At 44.1% G+C, this 18,832-nt stretch overlaps 2 protein-coding genes across 2 annotated transcripts; one reads left to right on the forward strand and one right to left on the reverse strand.

Moving 5' to 3' along the window:
• The first annotated feature begins 7,698 nt into the window (after window positions 1-7,698).
• LOC111810432 (uncharacterized) lies at window positions 7,699-8,283 on the forward strand. The gene has a single exon (XM_023697138.1). The coding sequence runs from the start codon at window positions 7,699-7,701 to the stop codon at window positions 8,281-8,283; it is 585 nt and encodes a 194-aa protein (XP_023552906.1).
• A 7,885-nt stretch (window positions 8,284-16,168) lies between these two features.
• On the reverse strand, window positions 16,169-18,780 carry RPL24 (Translation protein SH3-like family protein). Its single transcript, XM_023697740.2, has 4 exons — window positions 18,602-18,780; window positions 17,793-17,831; window positions 16,876-17,106; window positions 16,169-16,555 (listed from the first exon to the last, which is right to left on the reverse strand). Exons 1-4 carry the CDS (start codon window positions 18,704-18,706, stop codon window positions 16,355-16,357), a joined length of 576 nt encoding a protein of 191 aa, XP_023553508.1. The 5' UTR covers window positions 18,707-18,780; the 3' UTR covers window positions 16,169-16,354.
• Window positions 18,781-18,832: the final 52 nt, after the last annotated feature.

Below are 18,832 nucleotides of genomic sequence, written 5' to 3' on the forward strand. Positions count from 1 at the left end.
CTGTAGGAAGTATCCCTGATTTTTTTAAGGACTTCAACCGGGCTTTCATATTTTCGAACTAGTCTTTGGTCCTTTCGGTTGTAGAATTTGATCTGTTCTGGTCTCAACTTGATGAGAACTTGGTCTCCTGCTCGGAATTGGAGGGGGCGACGCTTCTTGTCCGCCCACCTCTTCATATGCTTGGAAGCTTTCTCCAAATATTTTCGGGCTATATTTGTTGTCTGCTTCCATTCGCTGGTGAAATTTTGAGCTTGAGGGTTTTTTCCTGCATAAGGATGATCAATAATATGGGGTAAAGCCGGCTGTCGTCCACTTACAATTTCGAAGGGGCTCTTTCCCGTAGACGAACTCGTCTGACAATTGAAACAGAATTGGGCAACATCGAGCAGTTGTATCCAGTTCTTCTGGCGAGCATCGACGAAGTGACGTAAGTACTCTTCTAGCAAGCAGTTGAACCGTTCCGTTTGTCCATCGGTTTGAGGATGATAGCTCGAGGGGATGTTTAAAGTTGTTCCCAAGAATGCGAATAACTCGGTCCAGAATGTGCCGATGAATCTACCATCCCTGTCGCTAATGATTCTCGATGGTATGCCCCATAACTTCACAATGTGTTTGAAAAATAGTTGGGCTGTTAGTTCAGCTGAACATAATTTGGGTGTGGGAATGAACGTCGCGTATTTCGAGAATTGGTCTACAATAACCAAGATGGCGTTATATTTTCTGACTTTTGGGTGGTGTGTTATGAAGTCCAGAGATACACTTCCCAAGGTCTTGTTGGCACGGGTAGAGGTTCGAAGAGTCCCGAGACTTTTACTTTCTCGACTTTGTCCTGTTGGCAGATGAGGCATGTCTTGGTGTACTGCATGATGTCGTCTCGCATATTTGGCCAGAAGTACCCCTTTTTTATTAAGGCGTATGTTCGTTGCCACCTAGGGTGTCCGACCCATAAGGTATCATGACATTCATGAATGAGCTTCTTCCTCAGTTCTCCTGTTCTTGGAACGTATAATCGGTTTCCCTTTGTAATTAGAAGGTCTCCCTTGATCCAAAACTGTTGTGTCTTCCCAGCTTTGGCTAGTTCAACGACGGCTTTGACCGATGGATTTTTATGTAAATGTTCTTTGATGATGTCGCGCATCGATCCATCGATCTTACTTGAGTGAATATGGGCTAACATACACAGGGCTGCATGTTCGCCCTTCTGACTCAGCACGTCGGCTGCTTGGTTGCTCTTTCATGCCTTGTGTTCGAATTTGAAGTCGAATTCAGCCAATGACTCCTGCCATTGGGCTTGTTTTGTCGTCAATTTTGGTTGATCGAAGAAATGGCAAATGGCGCTGTTATCCATCTTCACTACGAACTGTGATCCCAAGAGGTACTGTCTCCAGACTCGTAGGCAATAGACCACATCCAACATTTCTTTTTCGGAGACAGTGTAACTCCTTTCAGCATCATTGAGCTTCCGACTTTCATAAGCGATGGGGTGACCTTCTTGAATAAGGACACCACCTAGGGCAAAGTCGGAAGCATCCGTCTCTATTTCAAACGGTTTAGTAACATCTACTAATCCGAAGACAGGACCCTTCGTCATGGTTGCCTTCAGATCTTCAAAGGCCATTTGACATTCATTTGACCACGACCAAGGGTCGTCTTTCTTTAGAAGTTCTGTTAATGGGGTGGCTCCTCGTGAAAACCCTTCGACAAACACCTATAGTAGTTTGCCAATCCTAGAAAGGATCGCACATCGGATACTGAAGTAGGAATTTTCCACTCTTGGATAGCTTTATTCTTATCGCTATCCATACCGATCTGTCCACAACTGATGACATGTCCAAGAAAGTTGATACATGTTTGTGCGAAGACACATTTTTCTTTCTTGACGTACAACTAGTTATGCCGCAGCTTGTCAAACACTAGCTTCAGGTGCACCTTGTGCTCCTCCAGGGTTGTGCTGTATATAACTATGTCATCGAGGTATACTACGACGAACTGATCCAAGTATTCATGGAAAACCTGGTTCATTAACGTGCAGAACATAGCTGGGGCGTTTGTCAAACCAAAGGGCATTACCAGGAATTCGAAGGCCCCATACCTTGTTACACACGTCGTCTTGGGCTCGTCCCCTTCGGCGATACGTACTTGGTAGTACCCTGATCGTAGGTCCAACTTTGTGAAGTATTTGGCTCCGTGAAGCTGGTCAAACAAGTTGGATATTATCGGCAGTGGGTATTTGTTGCGTACCGTCACCTTGTTTAAGGCTCTATAGTCTATGCAAAGACGCAACGCCCCATCCTTCTTTTTCTGAAATAGTACGGGGGCTCCGTAAGTTGCCTTTGTCAGGGGGATGAATCCTGCCATCAACAACTCATCTAGTTGTTTCCTCAATTCGGCTAGCTTAGGGGGAGCCATCCGGTATGCGTTCTTTGCTGGGGGTTTAACCCCGGGGAGGAGTTCAATTTTGTGATCAATGCCTCGACGGGGTGGTAGTGTTTGTGGTAAGCTCTCTGGCATTATGTCAGCATAACTGTCTAGTACTTCCTTGATTTTGCTTGGAACAGTTCCCTTAGTGGTCATTTCTTCCATGAGGGGTATAGCCATAACTGTAGGTTCCTCTCGTGCGAGTCCTCTTTTCAATTGTATGACCGAGATCTTTCTAAGATTACCTGGTTGCTTGATGCTTGCAGGTATCACTGTGGGGTTGTGGTCGATGATCACCAAGCATTTCGCCAATGGCATTGGGATAACTTTGTGTTCTAGAAGGAAGTCCATCCCAAGTACCACGTCGAAGTCATCCATGCGGACCACGACAATGTCCATTTCTCCTGTCCAGGTTCCTAATTTGAAGGGAGCTCTTTTAGAAACTCCCACAATAGCAGCTTTCATTTTTCCAGAGTCCTTTTCTATGGCGAGTCCCAATCTTCGTGCTTCTTGGTCGGCGATGAAGTTATGGGTCGCACCTGAATCTATCAAGGTGCTCTTGCTTGGTTGGGAGTTTATTATTGCATCTACGAACATGAGCCATTTCTTTATTATCTCCTTTGGGTTGGCCTTTCTTTGGAGGGCTGACAAGAATTTAAGCGCACCCATTCGGGGGTTGTCTTGATCTTCCCTCTTGTTTGGCGTAGTCTCGACTCCTGTGTCATTGCTCTCTTGAATGGACACTTGGAGTGCACTGAGAGAGGCCTGGTGAGGACAGTAGGACAATCTGTGGGGGCATTTACACAACAGGCATTGTAATGGTGTCGTCGGATAGTTTTTTTGAGGGTAAGGTCCTCGAGTCGTCCCTGCTTGGTTATTCTGAGAAGGTCTATCTGTCCACCCACTTGGTCTGTCGTTACTTCCGTTCATTCTATTGGGGCCTTCATTTCGGTGACTTGGCAGTCTATATGTTTTGCCCCCAGTGTTTGGGGCCTGTGTCGTTTTTCTTTGGAAACTCGCTTCGTTCCCAAAGTCTTGGAGTCTCTCGGCGCTGGCAATTGCAGTAGCTAGATCTTGAACCTTTTTCTCATGTATTTTTTGTTTTGGCCCACGGTTATAACCCATTTATAAAGAAAAATACCTTGTCTTTCTCTGATGTGCTCCTGATATCTAGCATTAGGGTCGAGAACTGTCTGACATAGTTCTTTATGCTTCCAGTTGTTTCAGGGCTATTAGTTTTTCCATTGCCATGTGTTCTACGTTTTTGAGAAAGAATTGGCCCCTCAACTCTCTCTTGAGGTCTTCCCACGAGTTGATGGTGCACAATCAATTCTCAATGTCTTGCACCTTTGTACGCTACCAAAGCTTTGCATCATCTATGAGATGCATTGAGGTTACTATCACTTTTATGTCGTCGGTACAAGTCGTTGTGGCTTTGAAGTACTGTTCGACATCAAAGATGAAGTTCTCCAACTCTTTGGCGTCCCGGTTCCCTTTGAAGGGTCTGGGGTCTAGGAACTTCAGTTTGTTGGATCCTATATTAGTTTGCACAGCCATGACGTTCTCCACGGCTTTCATTGTCACCCCAATTAGGGTGTTCATGTCGGCCATCTTTTCTTGGATGACATCGATGGTTGTTCTGAATTCGTCAGCTAATCCATTTTACAAACTCATCATTGTATTTTGTAGCACATCGAACTCTTCACCACGTCCCTCCTTGTGCGCGACAGAGCTATCAGGGCTACCAGAAGGTCTTGAGCTGCTCGTGGAGCAACTCTTTCTTCGAGCAAGGCCACTCGAAACATTAGTTCTGCGATTGTCAACCCATCCAGGCGGTTGCCCATTGCGTTGATTTGTACGACTTTTCCATTCAATTCCGTCACCCGTTCTTCCAGGAAGCGGATGGTGTCAGGGACTTCTTTGAGGAACAACATTTCCTCCTCTATTAGAGTAAGCCGATCGGCTTGTGATTTGGATGTCGACTTTGTCGCCGACATAGTTTCGGTCTTTGCTATGCCACAGAGTTAACAAAGCTCTGATACCACTTGTCACAATCGCACTGTTGATGGCAGCGGACTTGCGATTGTGCGGCACTCACTTTCCAACGACAAGTGAGCTAAGCCAATTTGTTCTTGCGTCGCGTACGGCCAAGCAACGTATGCTCAAGCCTCTAGCCTCAATTTAAGAGATAGTTTTAGAAAACGAGGGCAGAGAGAGATTTTTGAAAGAGACGTTATATAAGCAAGCAAGAGAGTAACAACAATGACTCACAGTATATAACCTTGGGTAGGGAGAAGTTGACAACTAGTCATATCCCCCTATAGTACATTTTAAGGCATTTCATGTCTAGCAGGCCTAGACATGATTTTTCTGAAACGTCATTGTAACGCCAGAAAAAAAATAAAAGGGGGGGGGGGGGGTAGTCAACTGAGGGGCAAAAATGTCATTTTGCCCCTCCAGCCCTAATAGGGGTCTAAGGAGAACCCCATCAGATCCCCTGCAAAAGAAAGGAGTTAGAGAGAAATTGGAGAGGAGTCAGCCGTGAAGGTTAACGGACCACCATCGTAATCCATCTTCAGACGAGACTTGTACTAGGAATGAGAGGTTAGCGAGGCCGACGCTCCGTCAAGACCCAAGAACATTTCGCGAGGTAATGTTTCTTAACGACATTTCTCAAATCTGAGTTTTTCCTACGTGAATCAATCCTAAAATGCTGAAATATTCACCTAGGAACAACTCACGCACGGTCCGTGAAGAAGTTTGGCCAAGACCTCAAACCGACGGTGGAGATCTGAGAATTGTCCGAGAACGGTGAGCGAACTTCCGACGTTCTTAACTCGTCCGGTAGTCAAGCAAAAATTACAAAAAAAAAAAATACTAGGACGTAACCTGTAACACGATCTAGAACTTTGTCGAAGATATGAAAATCGAAAAAGGGGAATGTGTTACCGATTTCAGAAGATAGAGAAGAAAGAAAGAAAAAAAAAAGAAGGGTCGGCTGGCGAGCGGCGGATGGCGGCGACAGGCGCAGAACACGCATCGACCGTCGGCTGGAGTAATGCATCTCCAGCAAGGCGACGACATGTGTCACCTGTAAAGCTGGGCCAAACCGCAAACGCGAGCCGAACCGGACCGGTCAACCTGCGACTGCGCAGAGGCTGGCGCGCGTGCGCCCTGCGACTGGCGCATTCCCGCGCGCGTGACCTCGCACTCCCAGCGCACTGTCGGCGCATGTGCGCACGTGGACCGGCCGTTTTGGCCCAGTTGCTCTCTCGTTGCCCAATTTTTGTCTCGGTTCCAGTTCTAATACTATTTTTACGTGAATAGGGACCTAATTTAAAGAAATCAGTTTTTTGGACACCTCATGGGCAAAGAAACGCTAGCAAAAAGGGCACGCGTCAACCAGGTAAGTCACCACCCGATATTTAGGAAGAAATACTTGTAGGATTCGCTTGGATTGCATGCATGCTAGTAGTTTTGCTTCATATTAGCTCTCCATGTAAATTATTGGTCAGATGAACTGTTATGATTGTATTGGGTGAATTACATGAGTGTTGCTGTATGCTTTAAGCTTCCGCTGTATGTTTGCATGCGTTTAATTTATGTTCGAATTGTGTATTCCGTGTTCCGGGTGCTTGATGGATGAATTCGCCCCATTGAGCGCGAACTTCGTGCTCTAGGTGCTTGATGGAGGTCATCCCCCTGTTGAGCCGGTATGCCTAGTTTGAGAGAATTATATAGTATGATGTTAGAAGACGATTGCATGCACCCTCTGTTAATTGCTAGGGCCCATTTCTATGAAAAGCTTAGGGAATTACTGTTAGAAGCGATATGTCGCTCCAGCCAGACTTAATTTTCCCCTAGGAACTTAACGGTTTACCACGGCAAGAAGGTACCTCAGAGTCTTCATAGATTGATAGCGTGAGAGCGGTTAGCCATTTCGCATGGGAAATGTGTCCCCACGTCGTACAGCCCATTAGCTGCATGGGAACAGGTTGGGTCGCTCCCCCCATAGGGGGACTATATGGGCGTAGGGGTATTCAGCACACCCCTAGGCTAGATACCATGTAGTCCCAGATAGCCATGTAAAGGTAGCACTTGATAGAGAGATACCGACCACATTAGCTTGGCGGAAGGAACCTCTAGGCGTTTAATGAAAGGACGAGGAACCGCTGAAACCCAGGGGGCAAGCCCCAAGGGACTAAGATTAGAACCAAATGTCCTAGAACCGAATTAGGAAACCGTGGGAATCTGTTAAATTAAGATGCGAAGATAGCCTACAAGTAGGTGGCTTACTGAGTATAATTTTTATACTCATCCTTGCTATGTTTTCCTTTTTTTTTTTTCAGGAGCGCGAGGCATCGGGCAAGGGTAGGCGTGATGGAGGCGGGGTTTGTCACAAAGGAACGGGTTGTCCCGGGGCATCAGTCCAGTCTTTATTTTGTGTTTGCATACTTTTGAAATTTATTTTGTTTTGTCTTTTTGTCGTCCAAAAACTTTATTGGAATTTAAGGATTTTCTTTACTTCATATTTAAAACACTTCATGCATTTGTGTCTTGTCGCTAGTCACGATCCGTAGTAAAATATTGGGTCGTGACAAATTTTGTATCCGAGCAGTCAGGTTATAGGTCCTATAGACATTTAGGATAGAGAGTCGTGTCCTCTATGACTTCGCTCGTCAAACACATGCCGCTCACGACCAGACGTTCCCACGCGACGGAAACATAGAGACAAAGGTTAAGCTAGTATTTATAGAGTATACCATGACCGACTATGGCATTATAATCGCACATTACCTAGGAGATGTGCTACAAATGAATTGTAACCATAGTTCCTTTTTCTATTGTGGTAGATAATGGCACCAAAGAGACGCGAACCATATGTAGTGCCCGGACCCAGAAGGGGAAGAAGAGAGGAAGTTCAAGATACCTCAGTTCTAACACCTGAAGAGGAACAACCTGAATTTCAGGAGGAGGTTGGGGATACGCCCCAAACTAGCGAGAGGACAGAACCACAGCCATCAAGAACAAAAAGATGCTGAAGGAAGGCCAAGGGTTGAAGGCTGCTTGATACACCCCCTACTGCTCCGTTCTCCGAGGAGGTCCCATCGGGTCCAACCCCGTGTACAGCAGTCCTGCTAGCCATTAGCCATGCCCACAACTGAGATGTTTCAGACGTTCATGATGACGTCGATAGAAAATCAGGCTCTGACGAACCAGATGATTCAAACCATGATGTCTAATTAGTCAACAGGGCAAGGGGGCAAGGATTCAGGGACTATGACTGTGGAGTCTCGCTACTTAAGAGATTTCCAGAGGCATAAACCGCCTTCCTTTGACGGAGGCAAGGTGGATCCCATTGCCACCGAGAACTGGCTAAAGGCCATAGAAACGGCCTTCCATTTTATGAACTGCCCGTCAAAGTATGAAGTCCATTGTGGGACGTATATGTTGAAAGGAGAAGCGCACTTCTGGTGGAAGGGTGCTCAGAAGACCATTATACCACATGGAGAGTTTATTACATGGTGTCAGTTTATAGATGCGTACCTCTACAAATACTACCCAATCACTGCCAGAGTGAAAATGCAGGCAGCATTCCTCGCACTGAAACAGGGAGACAGATCAGTGGAGGAATATGACTTGGAGTTCAATAGATTGGCGAGGTTTTCTCCAGCCTGTGTTAGTTCTGAGGAGTTGAAGGGCGAACGATTTATCGCTGGCTTGAGGGAGGAACTAAGGGGAAATGTGGCATCCCAGTCATCCTTCGTCTATACGAAAGCCCTTCAAGTGGCAACCCTGCTCGACTCGCCCCGCACCGACAAGCTGCAGTTGGGAATAGCTCAACCATCCCACGCTGCAGCCTAGGGAAGGGTGAATGACCCTAGCCACCCCAGAACTGGTAGACCACCCCGTGGCCGCACTAATAAACAGGCGCCTGCTACAGATGCGGCCAGGTAGGGCACTTTGCAGTAGATTGCCCTCAAAGAAATAATCAGCGTGTCAACTGGCCTGCAGTACAGCATCAGAGAGGCCAAGCTGCTCAACAACAGCAGGGGCGAGCTGTAGCCCATGCAACAATAGCTAGGCAAGCTGACCAGCCTAACGCAGTTGTCACAGGTACGCTACTCGTATTTGGCCATCTTGCTTTAGTATTGTTTGATTCGGGTTCGAGACATTCATTTGTATCTGAAGAGTTTGTAGAGCTAGCACATCTAGAGAAAGAACTTTTAGAGATTACCCAATCAGTGTCTACCCGTGCTCACTAGCTGTTACTAGCTATCCATAGGGTTAAGGGAGGTGGTGTAACAATATCAGGATGTGTCATCGAAGCTACACTGATAGTGTTAAGCATGCAAGATTTCGATGTCATCTTGGGTATGGATTGGCTAGGCGAGAATCGCGTTTTACAGGATGGCACCTTACAGGATGGCACCTGCAGAACTTAGGGAATTGAAGGAACAGTTACAGGAGCTGTTAGATAAGGGTTTCATCCGACCCAGTGTATCACCCTGGGGAGTCCCTGTTCTGTTTGTCAAGAAGAAGGACGGGTCCATGCGGTTGTGTATTGATTACCGGGAATTAAACAAGGTCACTATAAAGAATAAGTACCCTCTCCCGAGAATTGACGACCTGTTTGATCAGCTACAGGGAGCAAGAGTCTTCTCCAAAATTGACCTAAGGTCGGGGTATCATCAGTTGAGGGTCAGAGAAAGGGATATACCCAAGACAGCCTTCAGAAGTCGTTATGAACATTACGAGTTTCTCGTTATGTCCTTTGGCCTTACCAATGCACCAACAGTTTTCATGGAACTAATGAACAGAGTGTTTAAGAAATTCTTAGACACCTTTGTCATAGTGTTCATCGACGACATTCTGGTATACTCTAAGTCAGAGGCAGATCATGAAATACACCTAAGAAAAGTCTTTACAATACTGAGAGCCCAACAGTTGTATGCCAAGTTCTCTAAGTGCGAGTTTTGGTTGTCTGAAGTTGCATTTCTGGGTCACGTGGTGTCAAGCAAGGGGATTACAGTGAACCCAGCTAAGATAGAAGTAGTGATGAGGTGGCCACAGCCGACCACAGTCACAGAGGTGAGGAGTTTTCTAGGACTAGCTGGATATTACAGAAGATTTGTCTAGGATTTCTCCAAAATTTCCTCAGCGCTAACTCAGCTAACCAAGAAGGGCAAGCCCTTTGCTTGGACTCCAGCCCGGGAACAGAGTTTCTAGGAACTCAAGAAGAGGTTGGTAACCGCACCAGTCCTTACAGTTCCAGACGGGTCAGGTAATCTCGTGGTGTACAGTAATGCATCAGGGAAAGGCTTGGGGTGTGTGCTCATGCAGAAGGGTAAGGTGATAGCGTATGCTTCTCGACAACTGAAGGAATATGAACAAAACTACCCAACGCATGACCTTGAGTTAGCAACGGTAGTGTTTGCTCTAAAAACGTGGCGGCATTAATTGTATGGGGAAAAAGTACAAGTCTTCACTGATCATAAGAGCCTCAAGTACTTATTCACGCAGAAGGAGCTCAATATGAGACAAAGGCAATGGTTGAAACTGGTAAAGGATTATGACATAGAGATCTTGTATCATCTAGGCAAAGCCAACGTGGTAGCTGATGCATTGAGCAGGAAGGCCGTGCATACTTCTGTGATGATCTCCACACAGGAAATACTACAAGATGAGATGAAGAGGGCTGGGATAGACGTGGTGGTTAAAGGTGGTAATGTTCAGATGGCACAGTTAACCATACAGCCCACCCTACAAAAGAAAATTATCGACGCTCAGAGGTCGGATGAACACCTCAGTAAAGTGTGGAGTCGGACTGAGACAGAGAGGCCAATAGGGTATTCTATCTCCTCAGACGGGGGTCTGCTATGGCAAAACCGCCTGTGCATTCCCCGGGACGAGGGAATCTTAAAAGATATTATGACCGAAGCCCATGATATATCTTATGTGTTCCACCCTGGAAGTACGATGATGTATCAGGATCTGAAAAGATATTATTGGTGGTCTGGAATGAATAGGAACATAGCGGATTTTGTAAGCCGTTGCTTGACCTGCCAGCAGGTGAAGGCCCCGAGGCAGCGCCGAGCAAGATTGCTACAGCCCCTGAACGTTCCTCAGTGGAAATGGGAAGCAGTCTGTATGGATTTTGTCTCGGGTTTGTCAAAAACAAAGCAGGGTTTCAACATCATCTGGGTAATTGTAGACAGACTAACTAAGACGGGCCACTTCATTCCAAGAAAGTCCACATATCGAGTGGATTGGTGGGCTCAGTTATATATCAAGGAGATAGTACGCCTGCACAGGGTACCAGTGTCCATAGTATCAGACCGGGACACCAGGTTCACCTCTCAGGTCTAGAGGAGTCTTCAGAAGGCACTAGGAACTCAGTTGAGGTTCAGTACAACGTTCCATCCTCAAATGGACGGACAGACCGAAAGGCTGAACCAGGTTATAGAGGACATGTTGCGAGCCTGCTCCTTCGATTTCTCTGGGTGCTGGGATGAACATCTACCTTTAAGCGACCATTCAGATGGCCCCCTTCGAGGCACTGTATGGGCGTAGGTTTCGAACACCAGTGTTTTGGGAAGAGGTAGGCACGCAGCAACTACTGGGACTAGAGTTGGTCTAGGTCACCAACGCAGCGGTGCAAAAAATCAAGTAGAGGATACTCACCGCACAAAGTCGAAAGAAAAGCTATGCAGATGTGCGTAGAAGGGACCTCAAATTTGAGGTGGGTGACCACGTGTTCCTGAAGGTAGCCCCTATGAGGGGGGGTGTTGAGGTTCGGAAAGAAAGGGAAATTGAGCCCAAGGTTCATAAGCCCCTTCGAGATTCTAGAAAGAGTTGGGGCTGTGGCTTACAGAATTGCCCTACCACCGAACCTTGCCGGCGTGCACAATGTGTTCCACGTATCCATGCTGCGAAAGTATACTCCAGACCCTACTCATGTAATTGAGCATGAGATGCTTCCTCTTCGAGAAGATCTGTCTTACGAGGAGAAGCCTAGCAGAATTTTGGCTCGAGACACTAGGCAGTTGCGTAACAAAGATATTCCCTTGGTAAAGATCTCATGGGGTAACCGCCGTGAGGAAGAGGCAACCTGGGAATGAGAAGAGGACGTGAGGAAAGCTTATCCCGAACTCTTCCAAGAGATACCTACTTTTGGGGACGAAAGTTCCTAAGAATGAGAGAATTTGTAACGCAAAAAAAGAGGGGGGGGGGGGGGGGGGGGGCTAAGTCAACTGAGGAGCAAAAATGTCATTTTGCCCCTCCAGCCCTAATAGGGGTCCAAGGAGAACCCCATCAGATCCCCTGCAAAAGAAAGAAGGAGTTAGAGAGAACTTGGAGAGGAGTCAGTCGTGAAGGTTAACGGACCATCGTCGGAATCCATCTTCAGACAAGACTTATACAAGGATTGATAGGTTAGCGAGGCCGACGCTCCGTCAAGACCCAAGAACATTTCACGAGGTAAGGTTTCTGAACGACATTTCTCATATCTGAGTTTTCCCTATGTGAATCGATCCTAAATGCTGAAATATTCACCTAGGAACAACTCACGCACGGTCCGTGAAGAAGTTTGGCCGAGACCTCAACTCGAAGGCCGAGATCCAAGAATCGTTCGAGAACTGTGAGCGAACTTCCGACGTTCTTAACTCGCCCGGTAGTCAAGCAAAAATTACAAAAAAAATACTAGGACGTAGCCCGTAACACGATCTAGAACTTTGTCGAAGAAATCATATCGATTTGGTCTACGGATCGAAAGATATGAAAATCGGAAAAGATGATTGTGTTACAGATTTCAAAAGACATAGAATAAAGAAAGGAAAAAAAAAAGGGTCGGCCAGCGAGCGGCGGAGGGCGGCGACAAGCGCCGGACACGCATCAACCATCGGCTGGGGCAACGCAGCTACAGCAAGGTGACGACACGTGTCACCTGCAAAGCCGGGCCTAACCGCAAACGCGAGCCGAGCCAAGCCGAACCGGACCGGTCAACCCGCGACTGCGCAGAGGCTGGCGCGCGTGCGCCCTGCGACTGGCGCATTCCCGCGCGCGTGACCTCGCACTCCCAGCGCACTGCCGGCGCATGTGCGCACGTGGACCGGCCGTTTTGGCCCAGTTGCTCTCTGGTTGCCCAATTTTTGTTCCGGTTCCAGTTCTAATACTATTTTTACGTGAATAGGGACCTAATTTAAAGAAATCAGTTTTTTGGACACCTCACGGGCAAAGAAACGGTCGCAAAAAGGGCACACGTCAACCAGGTAAGTCACCACCCGATATTTAGGAAGAAATACTTGTAGGATTCACTTGGATTACATGCATGCTAGTAGTTTTGCTTCATATTAGCTCTCCATGTAAATTATTGATCAGATGAACTGTTATGATTGTATTGGGTGAATTACATGAGTGTTGCTGTATGCTTTAAGCTTCCGCTGTATGTTTGCATGCGTTTATTTTATGTTCGAATTGTGTATTCCGTGTTTCGGGTGCTTGATGGATGAATTTGCCCCATTGAGCGCGAACTTCGTGCTCTAGGTGCTTGATGGAGGTCATCCCCCTATTGAGCCGGTATGCCTAGTTTGCATGAATTATATAGTATGATGTTAGAAGACGATTGCATGCACCCTCTGTTAATTGCTAGGGCCCATTTCTATGAAAAGCTTAGGGAATTACTGTTAGGAGCGATATGTCGCTCCAGCTAGACTTAATTTTTCCCTAGGAACTTAGCGGTTTACCACGACAAGAAGGTACCTCTGAGTCTTCATAGATTGCTAGTGTGAGAGCGGTTAGCCATTTCGCATGAGAAATGTGTCCCCACGTCGTACAGCCCATTAGCTGCATGAGAACAGGTTGGGCCGCACCCCCCATAGGGGGACTATATGGGCGTAGGGGTATTCAGCACACCCCTAGGCTAGATACCATGTAGTCCCAGATAACCATGTAGAGGTAGCACCTGATAGAGAGATACCAACCACATTAGCTTGGCGTAAGGAACTTCTAGGTGTTTAATAAAAGAACGAGGAACCGCTGAAATCCAAGGGGCAAGCCCCAAGGGACTAAGATTAGAACCAGATGTCCTAGAACCGAATTAGGAAACCGTGGGAATCTGTTAAATAAAGCTGCGAAGATAGCCTACAAGTAGGTGGCTTACTGAGTATAATTTTTATACTCATCCTTGCTATGTTTTTTTTTTTTTCAGGAGCGCGAGGCGTCGGTCAAGGACGAGCGTGATGGAAGCGGGGTTTGTCACAGAGGAACGGGTTGTCCCGGGGCGTCAGTCCAGTCTTTATTTTGTGTTTGCATACTTTCAAAATTTATTTTGTTTTATCTGTTTGTCGTCCAAAAACTTTATTGGAATTTAAGGATTTTCTTTACTTCATATTTAAAACAATTCATGCATTTGTGTCTTGTTTCTAGTCACGATCCGTAGTAAAATATTGGGTCGTGACAGTCATACTCCCTAGAAATACAAAAGAAAAACATTAGAACATGGAAAGACATAAAGGGTTTGACAAAAGGAAAACATTAGAACATGGAAAGACAAAAAGGGTTTGACTTGCCTAAAGTTCGTGTGGTTATATAACGACCCAGACCCACCAATAGTGGATATTGTCCTCTTTGGGCTTTCCCTTTCGGGCTTTAGCTTTAAAAGGCCTCTACTAGGGAGATGTTTTCACTTCCTTATAGAGGGTGTTTCGTTTACCTCCCCAACCGATGTGGGACATTACAATCCACCCCCCCCCCCCCTCTCCCCCGTTAGGGCCCAGTGTCACAATCGCACTTTTGATGGCAGCGGACTTGCAATTGTGCGACACTCACTTCCCAGCAACAAGTGAGTTAAGCCAATTCGTTCTTGCGTCGCCTATGGCCAGATAGCGTATGCTTGAGCCTCTGGCCCCGGTTCAAGAAGAAAGTTTTAGAAAATGGGGGCAGAGAGATTTCGAAAGAGAGTTTTGAAAGCAAGATTTGAGATATTGAAATTGGTGTTATATATGATGCAAGCAAAAAGGCAACAACAACGGCTTACAGTATATAACTATTGGGTAAGGAGAAGTTGACAACTAGTCATATCCCCTATAGTACATTTTGAGGCATTCATGTCTACCAGGCCTAGACATAATTTTGCCGAAACGTCATACTCTTTAGAAATACAAAAGTAAAGCACTACAATATCGAAAAACATAAAGGGTTTGGCTTGGCATGGGTATGTGGTCATGGGCAACACGCCCTGGACGAGCATGACTGTGACACCCAGCATCCTCGCAGACACTTGTTCCTTTGTCCAATCGATGTGGGACCCCCACCAAATCCACCCCCTTTCGAGGCCCACCGTCCTTACTGGCACACCGCCTCATGTCCACCCCCCTTCGAGGAACAATCTCCTCACTGGCACATCGCCCAGTGTCTGGCTCTAATACCATTTGTAATGGCCCAAACCCACCGCTAGCAGATATTGTCTTTTTTGAGCTTTCCCTTTCAAGTTTCCCCTCAAGGCTTTAAATTGAGTCGGCTATGGAGAGGTTTTCACACCCTTATAAAGGGTGTTTCGTTATCCTCCCCAACTGATGTAGGACATCACAAGTTATTTACATGGATGATGCATGCCTAACCGAGCTAATTTTTATGTGTGTTAGGAGCTCCAAAGTTTCTGAAATCTCTCTTTCACGTGTTGTCACCTCCGCATTCGACTCATTCGTTTTTTCAAGATTTCTAAACCAGTGTTTTTTATTTTTTTTATTTTTTTATTATTATCCTTTTCTATTTTCTTTGAATTTTCATAATTTTCTCTACATAACTCGAATTAACTTAGTTTCTTCACGACAAGGGTAGACTTTTAATCCATATTTACTAAGATACTTTCACATTATTTTTAGTCAATCAAAACAAGAAATAATCGAGTCAAAATATCGTCAAAAACTAAAACTTCAAAAAAAAAAAAAAAAAAAAAAAACAAAAAAACAAGTTCTTGACGTTCATGAGAGTTCAACTTTTTGGTCTGAATCAACTCCTACTTGCCTCATAAAATATGTGCAAAATCCCTCCAATGTCACCATGCTAAAAATTTAGAACTTAATTACAATAATAACTACGGTTATTTCAAGCATATTTGTCTCTCTCTAAATAAAAAAATCACTAAACCCTCATTTTTTTTTTAAGCAAACCAGCTAATCCAAACCCCTAATTAGAAAGGGAGGGATAAAATGACCCATTTACCCTTCAATTGGCTTTGACCAATTGTAGGTTTCACACCATTTTTCTATATACTTTCACAAGACATCAAGTGCTCCTCTTATTTTTCCAATAAAACATCAACGAATGATGAAAGCCATTAAAATCAGTGTTAAGGTTCTTGTCCTTTTGTAGCCCTTAGGTTAGATTAAAAAATTGATTTATTTTTCCATTTGTTTCAAATGCTAAGTTACTTATTTTCCCCTTCACTATTTATTTTTTTGGTGTTGTTTTAAGGTTTTACTACACACATTTAAATTTAATGTCATGCATGTAGTTAAATTTTATTGTAATTGAAAAAGAAGTTCTTTATTGTTAGTAAAAAAACCTAAAAGATTATGGATTTAAAAATAAAAATAAATAATGATTTACTATCAATGTCCTATATTTTCAAGAATTCACGTATAACTATGTTCATGTCCCATGTCCAAGACTCTCCCTCTGAATATAACTTTTGAATGTGTTACTTATTCTTTTCAGAGTTGAACATGTATAGGGGAGATTCCAACCATTCAACCAAGGGAATATGTTATAAATTATAGATAAACAATGAACTACCAAATCAATATCTCAACTATGCATCAATGAACACAACAGACCGCAACAAAAATGTTTGCTGAAATAGGAATATGGGCTACTGAAATACCCTTTGAGATACATAACTACATCAGTGATACGTGCAGTTGAAAGAGGACCCTTAAGCAGTAGTAGCCACTTCAGTTTTGCTCTTCTCCTCCTTGAGCTTCTTCCAATTGTCAGTGCTGTCAATTATTTCCCCAGTTTTTATGAGATATCGTACTCGTTTTCCATTTTCAAGGGTCTTGTGACCGACCCGGCTTGCTACATCCTTTTCTTTCGAGTAAAGCATCACATTGGAGCTGTGGATGGGTGCTTCGACCTGAAATATCAGCACCAAGAGGTATGTAAGTTCATAACAAGAAATTAGACTATGCGGTGAAACTAATCTGTTAAACATGAGACAATGAAGAAACAATCAAATATAGAATCACACCACCAAACGGACGGAGGAAATGAAAAATAAACCACACCACCAAACGGACGAAGGAAATGAAAAATAAACCACACCACCAAACGGACTTCAATTTCTTGGAGGGTCTAAAAGTTTCCGGGTTGATGAAAAACTGACCATTCATAGATTTTCATTTTGTATAGACAACAGTTGATGATTGGAATTAGTTGCAAAGAACAGAAACAAACCTTAATAATCTGTCCTTGTTCTTCCTCCTCTCTGCTCTTTACATGCTTTGTCTTCAAATTTATTTCTTTCACTGTCACCTTGCTATTATGTTTGAAAATTTGTGTGATTTCTCCAATTTTTCCCTTATCACGGCCAGCTATAACTTTCACTGTGTCTCCAACCTTGACATGCATTTTGTGTAATACAGGAAGGCTGTTTGGCTTACATTCCTTCCGTTCCCATCTTTTGAGCTGCCAATAAGGAAAAGAAAATGTAAAAAGACGTAAATATATTGGGGAAAACAGTAGACGACTTTGATCCCATTCCAACGAGAAATGCAAGAACTGAAACACCGAACATATCATTCTAAACTTTTACTTTGTGGCAGAGTTCATTTAGAAGAGAGAAGATTTAGATGACCATTGCTGGAAAGAACCATTAGCCATAAGAACAATTATAGAATCATTATAAAACCTACCATTGATACTTGGGTGGATTTGGAGAGACTTTTGGAAATGATATTTTTTAGTGAAGCACTATCTAATAGAATGTTTGGAGTTACTTTTAACTATAAAAACAGTGACTTTTTATGGTGAAAAAAAAACTTCCTATATCAAAGAAGCATTTGATAGTGCTTCATCAAATTGCTACAATTGCATCGAGTTTATTCTAAATTAACATATTCGATGGAAAATTGCTTAAACTTGTACTAAATGACGGTTATTAAAAGGGACTTCAAAAGGGTTAGATCACAATACATTTATAATATCACAAGGTGGCAGTATGTATATCATTCTCTCAGCAAGTCTACCATTCAACATATTCCTGTTTCACGTCTCGTTCTTTTCCCCAGATATACTCATGGTAAACATACTTGATCTTCTATTAAATTTAAACGTGTTGAAAGGACGAATCATGAAAAGGCAAGAATACTAACCTTCATTACTATGAGACATGGCTTCTCTTTCGATGTTACCTGCAAGTTAATCAAGAGATGCTTAGAGACAAACTATCCTACCAATTACTTCAACACGATATAATGCAAAACAAGCTCAAATATAAACAATAACTGATAAAATTTGTTAGCTTGAAAGGCCACAGAACATCTGGGAAGTATTCTTTAATTACCAAGGTTTGGGGGAAAATTTTGACAGAAACTTTTAAGTTTGATCTATTTTTTGTCCAAATACTTCTTTGGAACGCAGTGCAAATGTACTTGGATTTATATACGGCTACTTACAGATAGTATACCAAATAATATCAAAATGCTAAATGTTTGTTGAGACAACCAAAACAAGAGGGGAAAAGAAAAGATTTACGAATGAGAAGCACAGACAATGGTTGCCTGATGACATTGAAGATCTAATTTCAGGAGAGAAAATCAGAATCAAGAAATCAAATCATCATCATTTCCAAACAGAAAGGGAAAATGTACAACTAGAAAAGAAACGCTCGACGTTTCCATGTTGGTGATGCAGGACACAGCTCAGATGTCAAGATGAACAAATAATTTACAGAGCAAAATTAAAACTAAAAAATCACAGGCAAAAACGATTTATAGAGCTAAGAAGTTCATCTATCGGCTAAATTTCAGTCGACAGTTCACCGAACCAGGGAACCAGGTATACATTTTGAAGCATAATTGCTCAGAAGAACAAAATTGAGAGGCAAAAAGAAGAGAAAACCGCTTAAAATGAAGCAGAATGAGAAAGCAATTAGAATCGAAAGGGAGAGTAGAAATCGTACGGGCGCAGCGAAAATTGTGGACGGCTGAAGGCGGTGGCCAAGAAAGGAACTGGAAGAGAGCGAAAGAGCGGTCATGGAGCTCTGAAGCGAGACCATGGCTGCCATTGTTTCTGCCGCAGACTCGTCTGAGAGAAGTATTGGGTGGGCTTTACAAATGGATAATGCAATCGCAGACTGCAGGGATAGAAGAAGATGCCGCTGCGCTTTTAAACGGCGCCGTATTACCCAATG

The sequence above is a fragment of the Cucurbita pepo genome, chromosome 14 (assembly GCF_057944985.1).
Source record: "Cucurbita pepo subsp. pepo isolate OVF chromosome 14, ASM5794498v1, whole genome shotgun sequence".
NCBI classification, from domain to species: domain Eukaryota; kingdom Viridiplantae; phylum Streptophyta; class Magnoliopsida; order Cucurbitales; family Cucurbitaceae; genus Cucurbita; species Cucurbita pepo.